Below are 16,178 nucleotides of genomic sequence, written 5' to 3' on the forward strand. Positions count from 1 at the left end.
AGAGAAAGAGGCGCAGACAGAGAAAGAGGCGCAGACAGAGAAAGAGGCGCAGACAGAGAAAGAGGCGCAGACAGAGAAAGAAGCGCAGACAGAGAAAGAGGCGCAGACAGAGAAAGAGGCGCAGACAGAGAAAGAGGCACAGACAGAGAAAGAGGCGCAGACAGCGAAAGAGGCACAGACAGAGAAAGAGGCACAGACAGAGAAAGATGCACAGAGAGGCACAGAGACAAAACATAACGTGTGTGAGAGAAAGATGGAAAGGGAGGCAGAGAGAGAAACAGAAACCCATACAGAGACAGAGGAACAGACAAAACAGAAAGTGTGTGAGAAAGCGGGGAAGAGCGAGAGAGAAAGAAAGCGAGAGAGAGAGAGAGAGAGAGAGAGAGAGAGAGAGAGAGAGAGAGGGAGAGAACACCATGGTGATTTGCACTCTGACCATAAAACAGAAAGTAAAAGAGAAGGAAAGAGGAGAGCGAGAGAGAAAGAAGTGAGAGATAGAACACTGTCTCACCTCAGACTTGCACTCTGACCAGGGGCTGTATCTCCATTGGTAGCATGGTCTGACAGGGCAAGGCTTCCACTGTTCCCTCTGATGGGGGCAGGGTCGCCCATCACCCTGGGGCACCTGGAGCATCGTTCTCCTGCGCCACAGCTTCCCTGTAGAGGAAAGAGAAAGGTGTTATTTCACACTTCTGTCTCTCAAGTGGATGATTGAGTGTCCAAGGCCCTGAACAAATCAAATTAGGTTATGTGGTTTTCTGGATAGTCAACAAAATGATGTATAGTGGCGGAAACAAAAAGAAAGTCCACTGCATTTCAATGAAACATGCATTGTTGTTGTGCTGGAAAAAATATATATTTTCTCGACATAAAAAAACCAGATTCCAGATATGTGGTCCCCAACCAGTCTTGATTGAATAGAGCCTTGTTAAAGATTGGGAGTGCCTTTTAAGCTATTTAAGTAGAGAAAAGGGTCTTATGATAACAGAATCATAGACGCCCCCAGATATACTCATGTATATGACTCAAATCCAGTTCCATCACAATGATCTGGGGCTCTTTCAGGGGCTTCACTATCACGTTAACCCACTATCTCAGGTAACTTCATTTCTCATTTCTCTCTTCCTCTCTCTCTCTCTCTCTCTCTCACTCTCTCTCTCTCCTCCCCCCTATTTAAAGTGGAATTTCAAAAAATGAAATCGGAGAGATTGTGTAATATCAGGGGGGTGTCAGGAGAAGGGGTAAGGGGGACAGGAAGGAATGCTCCTTCTACCCAAAATGCATGTTAAGTGAGGTGCCCGGGGTATAGACATGACACAATTCTGTCAATTAGCTGGTGTCTAATGGGAAACTATCCCAAAATGATATAATACATTCATGTTCAGTAATGCATACCACTTGAAAAGCCACCACAGAAAATAAACTAGGTCCTTTAAACTATGAGCACTATGAAAACTGAATAACAAAAAAGCTCACTGTCAGATATTACACTATCAATTCAGATTCCATTGTTCATAGGGTTAGGGTTATAGTAGGGCCATAGTAGAGTAGTGTCTCCACCCAGTTTGGATCACACTCCCCTAACTACTATAGTAACTTGCTGCAACATCCTATCAGACATTATAGTCTCTGTCATCTGATCTAACAACCCTAAAGGCCAACTCCATCCATCCAAAACACTAGCCTAGGACCATCCATCCACACTGCTTGCCTATAAGCCCATTCATTCTAACAAGGTATTTAACTCCTAAAGGTTCATTGTCCCATGTATTTCCTTCACAGGCACAATTACTCCCCTCCTAACTCAACTGAATTAATCAAATTGAAATTTTATAAAGCCCTTTTTACATCAGCATTTGTAACAAAGTGCTTTATAAATACCCAGCCGAAAACCCCAAAGAACAATCAATGCAGAAGAAGAAGCACAGTGGCTAGGAAAACTCCGTAGAAGATAGGTACCTTGTAAGAAGGCTAGAGAGGAACCAGGCTCAGAGGGGTGACCAGTCCTCTACTATAGCTCCACTAGAGAGGAACCAGGCTCAGAGGGGTGACCAGTCCTCTACTATAGCTCCACTAGGAGAAACCAGGCTCAGAGGGGTGACCAGTCTCTACTATAGCTCCCACTAGAAGAACCAGCTCAGAGGGGTACCACAGCCTATACTATAGCTCCACTAGAGAGGAACCAGGCTCAGAGGGGTGACCAGTCCTATACTATAGCTCACTAAAGAGGAACCAGGCTCAGAGGGGTGACCAGCCTCTTACTATAGCCCACTAGAGAGGAACCAGGCTCAGAGGGGTGACCAGTCCTATACTATAGCTCCACTAGAGAGGAACCAGGCTCAGAGGGGTGACCAGTCCTCTACTTATAGCTCCACTAGAGAGGAACCAGGCTCAGAGGGTGACCAGTCCTATACTATAGCGCCACTAGAGAGGAACCAGGCTCAAAGGGGTGCCAGTCCTATACTATAGCTCCACTAGAGAGGAACCAGAGCTCAGAGGGTGCCAGTCCTCTACTATAGCTCCACTAGAGAGGAACCAGGCTCAGAGGGGTGACCAGTCCTATACTATAGCTCCACTAGAGAGGAACCAGGCTCAGAGGGGTGACCCAGTCCTATACTATAGCTCCACTAGAGAGAACCAGGCTCAGAGGGTGACCAGTCCTATTACTATAGCTCCACTAGAGAGAACCAGGCTCAGAGGGGTAGCCAGTCCTCTACTATAGCTCCACTAGAGAGGAACCAGGCTCAGAGGGTGACCAGTCCTATACTATAGCGTCCACTAGAGAGGAACCAGGCTCAGAGGGTGACCAGTCCTATACTATAGCGCCACTAGAGAGGAACCAGGCTCAGAGGGGTGACCAGTCCTCTACTATAGCTCCACTAGAGAGGAACCAGGCTCAGAGGGGTGACCAGTCCTATACTATAGCTCCACTAGAGAGGAACCAGGCTCAGAGGGGTGACCAGTCCTATACTATAGCTCCACTAGAGAGGAACCAGGCTCAGAGGGGTGACCAGTCCTTAACTATAGCTCCACTAGAGAGGAACCAGGCTCAGAGGGTGACCAGTCCTATACTATAGCTCCACTAGAGAGGAACCAGGCTCAGAGGGGTGACCAGTCCTATACTATAGCTCCACTAGAGAGAACCAGGCCAAGAGGGTGACAGTCCTATACTATAGCTCCACTAGAGAGAACCAGGCTCAGGAGGTGACCAGTCCTCTACTATAGCTCCACTAGAGAGGAACCAGGCTCAGAGGGTGACCAGTCCTATACTATAGCTCCACTGAGAGGAACCAGGCTCAGAGGGTGACCAGTCCTCTACTATAGCTCCACTAGAGAGGAACCAGGCTCAGAGGGTGACCAGTCCTCTACTATAGCTCCACTAGAGAGGAACCAGGCTCAAGAGGGGTAACCATCCTCTACTATAGCTCCACTAGAGAGGAACCAGGCTCAGAGGGTGAACAGTCCTCTACTTATGCTCCACTAGAGAGGAACCAGGCTCAGAGGGGTGACCAGTCCTCTACTATAGCTCCACTAGAGGAGGAACCAGGCTCAGAGGGGTGACCAGTCCTCTACTATAGCTCCACTAGAGAGGAACCAGGCTCAGAGGGGTGACCAGTCCTCTACTATAGCTCCACTAGAGAGGAACCAGGCTCAGAGCATTGCCAGTCCTCTACTATACTCCTACATACTCCTATAACAATTGTAATAAATCTGTCACTTCCTGCCGTAGATGTAATTTATATTATCTCCATGTGTCAGTGTTATTTTCTCTATGGCTGACTGCACACGCACAGGGCCTGGGAGGCCTATTCTGCTCCTTAATGTTGAACACAATTACAACAGAGTCTCCCGGGCATGGCGTAGCTTGCAGCTAGTCTCTATTCTCACACATCTGCCAATTCATCTTCTGGTGAACCCACCGTGATGAATGCCACGATGCATTCCCCGTAGAGAGAATTGTGCTGCCCCCATAGAAGGTCTCTCCTTCCTTCAGAGATTTTTATACCCGTGAAACCATGAGCGAAATAAACTCCCAGTTCTTTTTAATCAGCAGTTAGGGTTTTCTTGAGATTCTCTCATGTGTGCTTTGTTTTAAAGGTGGTTCAACTCAAACGGCGGTTCGCTATTGCATGCACCCCATGGTAATTATTATTCTCCAATAGGATTTTGATTCTGTGCTCTCCGGGGCTGTCTCTCTACTCCCTCGACGGGTGGTCTACTGACAGCGGTGAGTTTGGGGGTGAGGAGCAGTGTGTGACTGGGTGGGCCGCTGGGTAAGGGGGAAGAGCTAGTGCCAGATGTCGCTATCAGTGTTTGGCCGAGGAACACACGTGGCTGTGATTATCTATGCACACAGGTCTGATATGCCCCGGGAAACTAGTGTGTGTGTATGCGTGTGTGTGTGTGTGTCAGACCTGGGTTCAAGTATGTGTAATTGAGTATTTGTTATGAAATAGTTATTTTCTGTGTATTTGAGTATTTTCAAATAATGTGGCTGGAATCAACTACTTCTATTGGAAGTATTTGAAAGTATTCTCAAATTATTTCCCTTAATAATACTATTTGAATGCATGAGTTAGTGTATTTGAATATTTACAAATCAGTGCGATGTGAAAACACACATATGCGTGCACGAGTGCCTGAGCGTGCCTTTATGTATGTTTTCACATCACAGTTATTGATACGACTCATTGGTGCTTCCAGGTGTCTCCATTTCCTTTAGAAAAAAACTAGAACCTGCAATTCCTGGCTCAGGAACAGATATTAGCTACTCAATGTAACCGTGTCCTGCCATCCGACATGGAGATCAAACATCTACTCCAGGATGAAAAAGAGTGAGTGTGAGAACCTGTTCTCTTCCTCTCCTCTTCCTGTGGTTCACCTGCTGCTACTCTATCCCTCTATCCTGTGAAAATTCCTCACTTTGCCTGAGGACAGATTAAGGGCTACCACAGTAGCTAGAGCCTGTATTGGTTTCACATCTCAACCTGTATTTGCTTTCTGCCCAACTATAACACTGTCCAGTGCTCTGAAGGACTCCTGAATCCTGGAGTGGTCCCTCAGGCCCAGAGCACACAGGCTTAATGGACCGCCAATCAATCCTCTGATCCTATAGAATTACACATGAGGACATCATCATCCCTCCCCCTCCTTCACTTAGCCTTGAACGCATTCCCAGCATTCAAAGATGGAATCATCTTTTTAAACACAAAGTCAGGTGAGAGTGGGTCAAAAAGATGGTGACGTACCTGCTAGTCCACAGGTTTGTGTGCACTCGGACCAAGGTGACCAATCAGATAGCTGGCAGTTGACGGGACACTCCACCACACAGGAAGCGTTCATCTGCCACTTCCTATCCAGACCCAGCTGAAAGAGAAAACAAAAAGAAAAGAAAAGTACTTTATTGGGCTATTTGTGGCCAACGAGAGATTCTTCTTCCGCCCTCTTCCCAAGTCCCCTAGGCAACACACAAACGTACACAAACAGCAACCTGTCTGGATTCTGAAGACAGAAGATTTGCTCTTATTAAAGACTAATGCTTTGGAATGGAAAGAGAAGAACACACACCTCTTCACAGAACTTGAGGTCCACAGACTTGCCGTCACTTCGTACACAGTCCAGCATGCGCGTCTTTATGCCACTACCACACACAGCTCTCTCACTCAGCTGACAGGTGCTCCAATCTGCATGAAGGAAAATGAAAACAGGGTAAAACCGTGAGGTGAAAAAGGAGACTGCCTTTCTCCCAACCGCTTTCCTCTCCATTGCACTTAGTTCAATCTCAAATGTCATGCGGTCTAAATATACTTGAGGTAAGATCAAATTCAATAATGTATTTACCATCCAGAGCCATATTTCCATATTGATATACGTCTCTGGTACCAACCATTGCATACAGTAATCCAGGCTGACATTTGCCTTACCGGTGATGTTATAGGAGTAGTGATAGCAGTTGCTGTTGAGGCTGCAGGGCTCGGTCTCCGTGGTGTTGGGGCACAGCTTTCCCTCTCCAGGTTGACGGATGAGGTATGCCGTCCTCTCCCGAGTGCTGATTTTGTTGCATGGCTTAAACCAGAGAATAAGTCAATCAATCAATCAATCATTCAGATTATTTTATAAAGCCCTTTCTGCATCAGTCGTTGTCACATAGTGCTTTTACAGTAACCTGTCAGGGAATCCACTTTTAGTTTGGCGTTTAATGCAAACCAAATATGAAACCCTGTTAAAGTGAAGTTACCACTTTCCGACCAGCAAATCGAAAAAGGTTTTCCATGAATATATTTTTCTTCCTACATTACTCTCTGTCTATTTCCACCTCTGCCCATTTTCCCAACCAACCCCTACTAGATAAACTGGTCTATTCAGGTGGTGGTGACAGGCATTTCTATTTGGAGTGCTGTCTTCCCCTGCTCATGCAGGGACATATTCCATATCCAAGGTAATTAACTTTCCCAAGGGATCTGTGGCAGAGTGCCTGGGAATGGGAATGGCAGGGACTGTGACACGGTTGACCCCTCTTCCCACTAGAGGTTCACCACAGGCACACATACACATACACATACGTGCACACACACACACACACACACACACACACACACCACACACACACCAACCACCAAAAACACAGCACACCACACACACACACACACACACACACACACACACACACACACACACACACACACACACACACACACACACACACACACACACACACACACACACACACACACACACACACACACACACACACACACACACACACACACACACACACACACCACACACACACACACACGCATACGCATCACACACACACACACATACACAAGGGGTGACAGGGTGGTCACAGCATGCTATGTAGAGCTGCATGAGATCATCTTCCCTGCTCAGTCATCCCATCCTCTCTCCCTTTGTTCATTTCTCAGGATAAATCACAGCTATTCTCCCATCGGAGATCAGCATCAACTGAATAGCCATAATTTAAATTGGTGAGAGCCCAGTAGGAGAAAAACACATACCAAATGGACATCACCTAAATGGCTACGAGCCTTGCTGGAGAATCACACTTACCGAATGGCATCCTTCGAAACTGGTGAGAGACCAACAGGAGAATCACACTTACCGAATTGCCATCGCTAAAATTGGTGCAAACCCAAAGTGAGAGTTGCTGGAAAGAGCTCTGCTGTGAATAGTTTTTTTCACCGTGGGAAAATGGCCCAAACAGGTTAATGGAGAGTAGACACTTGGCATGATTGGCCAGTTATTATATGTTAAGGTGTGAGACAGAGATCCATGGTGAGAAGCAGAACACCTCTGTGCTCTCCAGCTATGAGTTAACCCTTTAAGCAGTCTACTCTTGCTTTCAGTGTTCAGCACCAAATAAATAAACTCAGCAAAAAAAGAAACGTCCTCTCACTGTCAACTACATATATTTTCAGCAAACTTAACATGTGTAAATATGTGCATGAACATAACAAGATTCAACAACTGAGACATAAACTGAACAAGTTCCACAGACATGTGACTAACAGAAACGGAATAATGTGTCCCTGAACAAAGGGGGGGTCAAAATTAACAAAAGTAACAGTCAGTATCTGGGGTGGCCACCAGCAGCATTAAGTGCTGCAGTGCATCTCCTCCTCATGGACTGCACCAGATTTGCCAGTTCTTGCTGTGAGATGTTACCCCACTCTTCCACCAAGGCACCTGCAAGTTTCCGGTCATTTCTGGGTGGAATGGCCCTACCCCTCACCCTCCGATCCAACAGGTGCCAGATGTACTCAATGGGATTGAGATCCAGGCTCTTCGCTGGCCATGGCAGAACACTGACATTCCTGTCTTGCAGGAAATCACGCACAAAATGAGCAGTATGGCTGGTGGCATTGTCATTCTGGAGGGTCATGTCAGGATGAGCCTGCAGGAAGGGTACCACATAAGGGAGGAGGATGTCTTCCCTGTAACGCACAGCGTTGAGATTACCTGAAATGACAACAAGCTCAGTCCGATGATGCTGTGACACACCGCCCCAGACCATGACGGACCCTCCACCTCCAAATCGATCCCGCTCCAGAATACAGGCCTCGGTGTAACAGGCCTCGGTCCAGCGACGGTGGGTTTGTGCCCATAGCGACGTTGTTGCCGGTGATGTCTGGTGAGGACTTGCCTTACAACAGGCCTACAAGCCCCTAGTCCAGCCTCTCTCAGCCTATTGCGGACAGTCTGAGCACTGATGGAGGGATTGTACGTTCCAGGTGTAACTCGAGCAGTTGTTGTTGCCATCCTGTACCTGTCCCGCAGGTGTGATGTTCGGATGTACCGATCCTGTGCAGGATGATCAGCTGTCCGTCCTGTCTCCCTGTAGCGCTGTCTTAGGCGTCTCACAGTACAGACATTGCAATTTATTGCCCTAGCCACATCTGCATCCATGCAGCATGCCTAAGGCACGTTCACGCAGATGAGCAGGGACAATGGTTATCTTTCTTTTGGTGTTTTTCAGAGTCAGTAGAAAGGCCTCTTTAGTGTCCTACGTTTTCATAACTGTGACCTTAATTGCCTACTGTCTGTAAGCTGTTAGTGTCTTAAGGACCGTTCCACAGGTGATGTTCATTAATTGTTTATGGTTCATTGAACACGCATGGGAAACAGTGTTTAAACCCTTTACAACGAAGATCTGTGAAGTTACTTTGATTTTTAAGAATTATATTTGAAAGACAGGGTCCTGAAAAAAATACGTATCTTTTTTTTCTGAGTTTAGCATAGAATACATTACAATTGTACTGCATCAGTCCATCTACTGAGGTGGACATTTCTTTGCTCCCAACCAAACCCAGAAAACACAAAACACCTTAAATATTGCAAAGTGATAAAATAGGTGATAAAACAACAAGTTAGTCAGTATCTGTCCATACCAGTGAGCAGCGGCTCCAGGCCCCCCAGTCAGACAGGACACAGTCCTCAGGGCAGGGCAGCTGGCTGTCTCTGGCCCCTAGTGGCATCTCCTCTGGGTCACACAGGTAGTCCTCCACAGAGTCCGACGGCCCATCCATAGTGTTCTGCATACACCTGGACAGAGGGGGACAATAGGCTTGTAGTACTGACTGGCCCTGTCATGCCAAATAGTGTCGTTGTCGTTGTCGTCGTCGTCGTCGTCCCCCCCCCCCCCCCCCCCCCCCCCCCCCCCCCCCCCCCCCCCATTCGATGAGTTCTAGCTTCCATTGCTAGGGCTGTTGCTAGAACTTGCAAAATTCTGACCGGCCTACACTGAAATGAATAAGTCAAATAGGTTAAGTTGTATCTATATGAGCTGATTGTCCATACCTGACTTTTCTGGTCTGCACTCCTTCTCCACAGTTCTCCTTCAGGTCCACATTGCTGACCTTCCAGACACTCCAGGGTTCAGCCACCCACACGTATTGACCACAGTCACTGAGACACGGCACCACCTCATACACCTTGTGAGAGACCACTAGACTGTAAGCCATCTATAGTCACTATAGCCATCTATAGCCATCTATAGTAACTCCAGTGAACTTTTAGTCATTTTTGTGTAATTTCTTTATTTTAATTGTGATTAATTGCATTGTCTGAAATAGGAAACCACAATGAAAATATCCAAAATACATAAGCTAAAATCTACAATGCCATGTAAAAACAAGTTGACATTGAAGTTAAAGAAAGTGTGCTTTCTCAATTTACCTAATTTTGCTAACGTTACTTTGGACAAAATCAAGACGTCAATATTCTTGTCATAAAAAAAAAATCAAAAATCTTAAATTAGAGCTCACTTTGAGTTAATTCAGAATCACGATGAATCACAACTGGATCATCTGTTTTAATCATTTGACATCCCTATATAAAAGGCAAGTGACAAGTCACTCACCTGAGCCTGTGGAGGGGGTCAGTTCATACACCCAGGAAAAGAAGAAGAGACCACGGGGAAACAGACAGTGAGTGTTTAAATACAGGATTATTATTATAATGAAGTTCAACATGTTCTCTTGATTCTCATAGATTTCACAGTTCCTTTCCCTTCTTTAATCTTACGAGTACAAGGCCTAACTCGGCTAAGGGATAAAACACCGAAAGATGTCCACTCTGGCTTCTTTCAAAATTAAACACTCTTTTGGTTCCTTTAATCGAATGCATTTAAATCACGAGTATTTTAATTAAAAATTAAAACAAGCCAGGGACCTCTACCATCTACCATGTTCTAGGTGAGAATAGAGAGTCAAGACTTGTCCAGAAACCCCTCTCGAGTGGCGCAGTGGTCTAAGGCACTGCATCTCAGTGCTAGAGGTGTCACAACAGAACATGGTTCGAATCCAGGCTGTATCACAACCGGCTGTGATTGGGAGTCCCATAGGGCAGAGCACAATTGGCCCAGCGTCTTCAGGGTTAGGGTTTGGCCGTGGTAGGCCATCATTGTAAATAAGAACTTGTTCATAACTGAATTGCCTAGTTAAATAAAATATATAAAATATCCCTTACTCTTTACCCCCTAGACACTAAGTTGTGTAGATCTGAGTAGATTTGATTGGTTTAAGCAATATGGTACAAATCTGTCCAATCTTCTCAGATCTCCGCAAGTGTCTAAGGGTTAGGGGTTGTTTCTAGACAGAGCCAAGAGTGATGAACATCCCCCAATCACCTGGTTGACGTGGTCGAGTTTGGGGCACGGTCTACCACCGTTGTAAGGCTTCTCCCTCAGCCACTTGGAACGCACTTTGACCCCGCTGCCGCAAGACTTGCTGCATCGTGACCAGTTGGACCACTCACTGAGTTTACAGTCAGACGGACAGGGGATGATGCAAGCCTCCTCAATATACCCTTAAACCAGAAAGAGAGACAACTAGGCTTCAGTATAGTTTCATCATCTGACAGCATCTGTATCAGTTTACACAGTTAGTGATGCATCAAGCTACTGTATTCAGTTATACAACATACTGTGAAATTGGGTTGCAAAATTTAAACTGTAAAATATCTAACTGAACAGCACCTGGAGTAAATCCAACATTCCTACTAATGAAAAGCTACAGAGAGGATTATAAAGAACTGAGATGGCAGCGCAGGGCAACACACAACACTGTTTACTGGAGCTTGGCAAATACAATGAAACAAGAGAGCAGCAGCCTGTTGTGTGATTTAGGAGGCTGTTGTTTTCTGTGTTTCACAGAGAGAGAGAGAGAGAGAGAGAGAGAGAGAGAGAGAGAGAGAGGGAGAGAGAGTGACACACACAGACACACAGAGACACACAGATACAAAGAGAATGGCGAGAGCGAGAGACAGACAGAGACACACAGAGAACAACAGAGACACACAGACAGAGAGAATGGCGAGAGCAAGAGAGAGCAAGTGAAAGAGAGGGAGAGAGAGAGAGAGAGAGAGAGAGAGAGAGAGAGAGAGGTCATGATTTTTTGGTTTTTGGCAGGAGTGCCTCTCTCTCGGCTTGTTATTTCTGTTTATCTGCGCGAGGGTGGATTACTGAGCCTCATTTGTCCACTGAAAGAGTAGGGAGGTCATTGCTCTTAGCTGAAGCTAGTTCACAACACAGGAACCTGCAAGGATCCACAGTAATGGAAAATACATTAACATATTATGAATGAGGAATTTTAATGTTCAAGTTTGAGTTATTATTTCTTAGATTCTTTTACATCTGGTAAATGTATGATTCTGAACTTTCTGACATAAGATGAGATCAGAAGGACAAACACAGTCTATTTTTCCCTCTAGGCCATTTTAATGTAATTTATTCATTTTATTTTTATACATTTTTATTTAATATATTTAAATGATAATAATAATTAGAGTAATATTCCAATAAAAAAATCCAATAAAATAATGTAATCCATAGCATGTGTGGGAGCCAATCAGGTAGCTTGATTGTGTTACAATAACAGTAACTCCTGTATAGCCATTGCATCATCACTGATCTCCTATGGTTCCTTAAGCTTGAAAAAATGCCACCCTAATCCTTCATAGTGTGACGTGTAGGGCACTTGGGCAGTGGTGTTTGAGAGGTAGACATACAGTACAATAGCAGCAGCTAGTGTCTAACAATTGCTTGTGACATCTCATCACGTCGCTGCTCTACACTATCAACCACACCACAGGCCCCATACTGCAAGTGAAGCTATGATTCATAAATGCATGGGTTTTGACAGAGAACAAACACTGAAGCCCACTCACTGCTCTAAGCACTTGGTGTAGTGCTACGTCTAACATGGGTTAACATGGAAGAGACAATAGCACTGTGATTCCTAACTTTCTTCTCAGCGTTGGTTCGAAGGCGATACTACTTTGTATTCCTGAACGCTAATACAGCTTGTTGGGACGAAAGCAGCTCTGATGCTCTACTTCTGCATTGGTTGCTGTTTGGGGTTTTAGGCTGGGTTTCTGTATAAGCACTTTGTTACATCTGCTGATTTAAAAAGGGCTTTATAAATACATTTGATTGATTTAAATGTGATTAATGTTCCTTTGACAGATTTGGGCTAAGGGCAGAGCGACTGCATCCAGCTGAGCAGGCCCTTCCTCTTCGTTATCACATCGATTTGTTCTCTATTGAATTTACAATCAGTGGATGCTGAAACGGACACAGTGAGATGAGTGTTTGCTCTGCACTCTCAACCTGACATCAGATTGGGTGGAATGGAGCCACATCGGGAGAACACATATGTAAATAGTGGAATGGAGCCACATCAGGAGAACACATATGTAAATGGTGGAATGGAGCCACATCGGGAGAACACATATGTAAATGGTGGAATGGAGCCACATCAGGAGAACACATATGTAAATGGTGGAATGGAGCCACATCAGGAGAACACATATGTAAATGGTGGAATGGAGCCACATCAGGAGAACACATATGTAAATGGTGGAATGGAGCCACATCAGGAGAACACATATGTAAATGGTGGAATAAATACTTTCTTAATGGAGAAAACAAGGGAACAACATTATCGAAATGTATTCAATAATGGTCTGAAACAAATTGATGAGAAATCCAAAGACCAAAGACAAAGCATTTTCAATTGCCTTATCTTGCATTTCTCCTCACTCGTTTTCTGTTTTCTGTAACAGGAACTGGCCTGTTCTGTGTATGATGATGTCATATCACTGAGCTTGCCTTTAAATGGAGATACAGACACCCTGTATGAATCACAGTGGCTATGTTTAATGCACACAGCTTCAAGGGAGTTGATGAGAGATGGAAGAGAGACTGGATTTTTCAGACACTTTTTGTGACTCCCCGTGGCTGTTGCACCGTGACAAAGGTACTGTAGACGTACCATCATAACATCATCATACATAACAAGGTGACGTCCTCCTTATAGACATGAACAATAATTGGATGTTGGTGAGAGGCCTGTAAGACTCACCGTGGCTGTTGCACCGTGACGTCTCCACCAGTCTGTTGTCCTGGTCGTAACACACCATGGCCTGGTAGCGGTAGCCCTGGCCACACTCCTTGATGTCCCCCTGGATCTTCATGCCCGGCTGGCCCTCCACGCGCCCACCCTCAGGCAGGATGCAGTCCGACCAGTTCCCCACGGGCTGGGCGTTGTACTTATTACAGGGGCAGTACTGGATCTCACTGAGGGGGTACACCTGGTTGTTCTTACACTGGTCTCGCTTTTTGCTCTTCCCTGAGAAGAGAGAAGGGAGAAAGGTAGGACAGGCAGCCTGGCTGTGTCTAACTCATACAACCCGAACGGCAATCACTTCGATTGGTAATAGCCAAACCGGTAAATACCCATACCCAATGGCAAGTATTGAAAGAAACGTTGTAACAAGCCGGTATCCTGGATCCAGATAAAGGATATAAATGATCATATATATATTTACTCAACATCCGCTAACTTGGACCAGGTGAAAATGGGGGGGGGTTCGATAAAAGTCACTTTTAGCAACGTGAGCTTTTCCTGAAGAATCTCAGGGTCCTACAGGCGTATCCTATATAATCCTTTATGCTATACATTCAACTGACCTCCAGGCATACTATGGAGGGCACTTAGACTGTTGACTGACCAAATAAGATTTGTGACACTCTGGCATCTGACTATGCAGTGATACTGTCTCACTCGCACTGGAACCTTAACGTCAAAGTCATGTCAAGTACTTCAGTCTCTTTAGGTAGGAAGCTGCACTTAACAGATCTCTAGGACCAGAGGAAATAAGATCTAATCCTCATACTAACCTGAACCATTAGGGGGATGAAATAAATAAACATGTGAGCCTGTATCAGTATTTAGGGAAGACTTCTTCTGAACTTGCAAACTGTGGCCAAAGGCTCTAGTCACATTGTGTCCCTACACAGACAAAAAGGACTAAGTTAGTTAGTTTACTGTACTTGTAGACCTAATACAGTCCACTAAGAGACAATGAGAACTAACCGCAGGGGTTCCAGGATTTCCTACATCAACATAGCGAACTGCTTCAGAGACTGACAGTTTGGGGATATAATCAAATCAAGCTGTATTTATTCAGACATGGAATGCAATGCATTCTAATAAAAACAATGCAAATAAAAGCTGAAATATTTACTACACAACAAACATAAGATTAAAAAAAAAGAAAGAATGACAAAAATGAAACAACTAAAAAGCACCCTAAGGAAAGCTTAAAAGATGTGTTTTAAGAACTATTCCACAGTCCTCCTGTCATAATAACCAACAGAGGACATGGAAATCTGATTATATCCCAGAGAAATAGAAGTGCAGTGAATGTAAGTAACCAAATTATGTTCCTTTAACTGTTAGCTCCGAGGGTATTGTCTTTAATAACCATATGCCCCAGTGGCGGTTGGTGACGTTTAAGAGGAGGGAGGATGCATATTTTCTTTATGAGTATGGCCTTATTTCTATTACACAATATTAGATGACTGTCATTCATATTCCATTCACCCAGCTCAATGTAACATTGGTAGGTTTAGGCTACTACATGATACTCTAATTTTCTCTATACCCATCATGAGGTTGCTACAACCTAGCCTATGAATGAAAGTTTACAACGTAGGTGTATAGGTCATGATCAAGGTGACAGACAGTGACACATTCAATACGTCTTGCACACTCTTGCCTGCATCTAGCTGATATAGGGTGTAATCATTAGTCCAACAGTTGCAAATGAGAGTTTCTATTGGACAAATTAATGTATGTTTATCCCTGTTTCGTTCCGTTTGCCTCTGTTTAAGAAAGTATAAGTTTAATATGCAGGCTGTCGGTCTAGCCACCCGACAACCTGTCCGCTCAGCCCTATCCCCTCCTCCCTTCTCCGGAGCATCTCTGGAGACCTTCTCCCATTTCTCACTTCCCTCCAACTCATTCCAGACCACTGGCTGCATCCCCTCTGACTTCAAAATGTCCCAAGTCGCTCCCCTCCTCAAGATATCAACACTCGACTCATCTGCCGTCAAAAACTATAGACCTGTATCCCTTTTCTTTTCTTTCCAAAACACTTGATCAACTCTCTCATCTCTCTCAGAACGATCTTCTTGAGCCTAATCAGTCAAGACGGATCACTCAACTGCGATTGTGTCACGGAGGCACTCCACATTGCCAGAGCTCTATTCTCTACCTTCTAGATCTATTCACTGCCTTCTACCCTGTGAACCATCATATACTCCTCTCCACCCTCTCAGGGCTGGGTGTGTCAGGCTCTGCACCCTCTTTGATTGCATCCTACTTGGGAGGCCGCTCCAAACAGGTGACATGGAGAGGATCTATTATCTGCACCACGTACTCACTACTGGTGTCCCACAGGGCTCGGTTCTAGACCCTCTCCTTTTCGCTCTATACACCAAGTCTCTCAGCTCCGTCATATCCTCTCATGGTCTCTCCTATCATTGCTGTGCAGATGACACTCAATTACTTTTCTCCTTCTGATACCCATTTTGTGACATGCATCTCTGTGTGCCTGACAGATATCTCAGCTTCCGGGGGAAGGCCTGCTCGCTGAAAGACCTCTCCATCACGATTGACAACTCCACAGTGTCGCCCTCCGAGAGTACAAAGAGCCGTGACCCTGTCGTTCTCTTCAAACAAAGCAGTGACTCCTTCAGGTTCATTATGTACAACATCCGTAGAGTACGACCCTACCTCACACAGGAAGCGGCACAGGACCTAATCCAGGCGCTTGTCATCTCCCATCTGGACTATTGCAACTCTCTGTTG

At 45.2% G+C, this 16,178-nt stretch overlaps 1 protein-coding gene across 1 annotated transcript in view; it reads right to left on the reverse strand.

Annotated features, from left to right (window-relative positions):
* The window catches only part of LOC111955520 (thrombospondin type-1 domain-containing protein 7A-like), an 89,646-nt gene that overhangs the window by 19,781 nt on the left and 53,687 nt on the right, over positions 1 to 16,178 (reverse strand). Inside the window, 9 exon segments of the mRNA XM_070436378.1 lie at positions 512 to 657; positions 5,250 to 5,367; positions 5,569 to 5,684; positions 5,925 to 6,066; positions 8,913 to 9,066; positions 9,322 to 9,455; positions 9,884 to 9,889; positions 10,652 to 10,830; positions 13,386 to 13,652. Coding sequence (XP_070292479.1) covers positions 512 to 657; positions 5,250 to 5,367; positions 5,569 to 5,684; positions 5,925 to 6,066; positions 8,913 to 9,066; positions 9,322 to 9,455; positions 9,884 to 9,889; positions 10,652 to 10,830; positions 13,386 to 13,652 — 1,262 coding nt within the window.

Source organism: Salvelinus sp. IW2-2015, linkage group LG31 (genome assembly GCF_002910315.2).
Source record: "Salvelinus sp. IW2-2015 linkage group LG31, ASM291031v2, whole genome shotgun sequence".
Classification (NCBI taxonomy): domain Eukaryota; kingdom Metazoa; phylum Chordata; class Actinopteri; order Salmoniformes; family Salmonidae; genus Salvelinus; species Salvelinus sp. IW2-2015.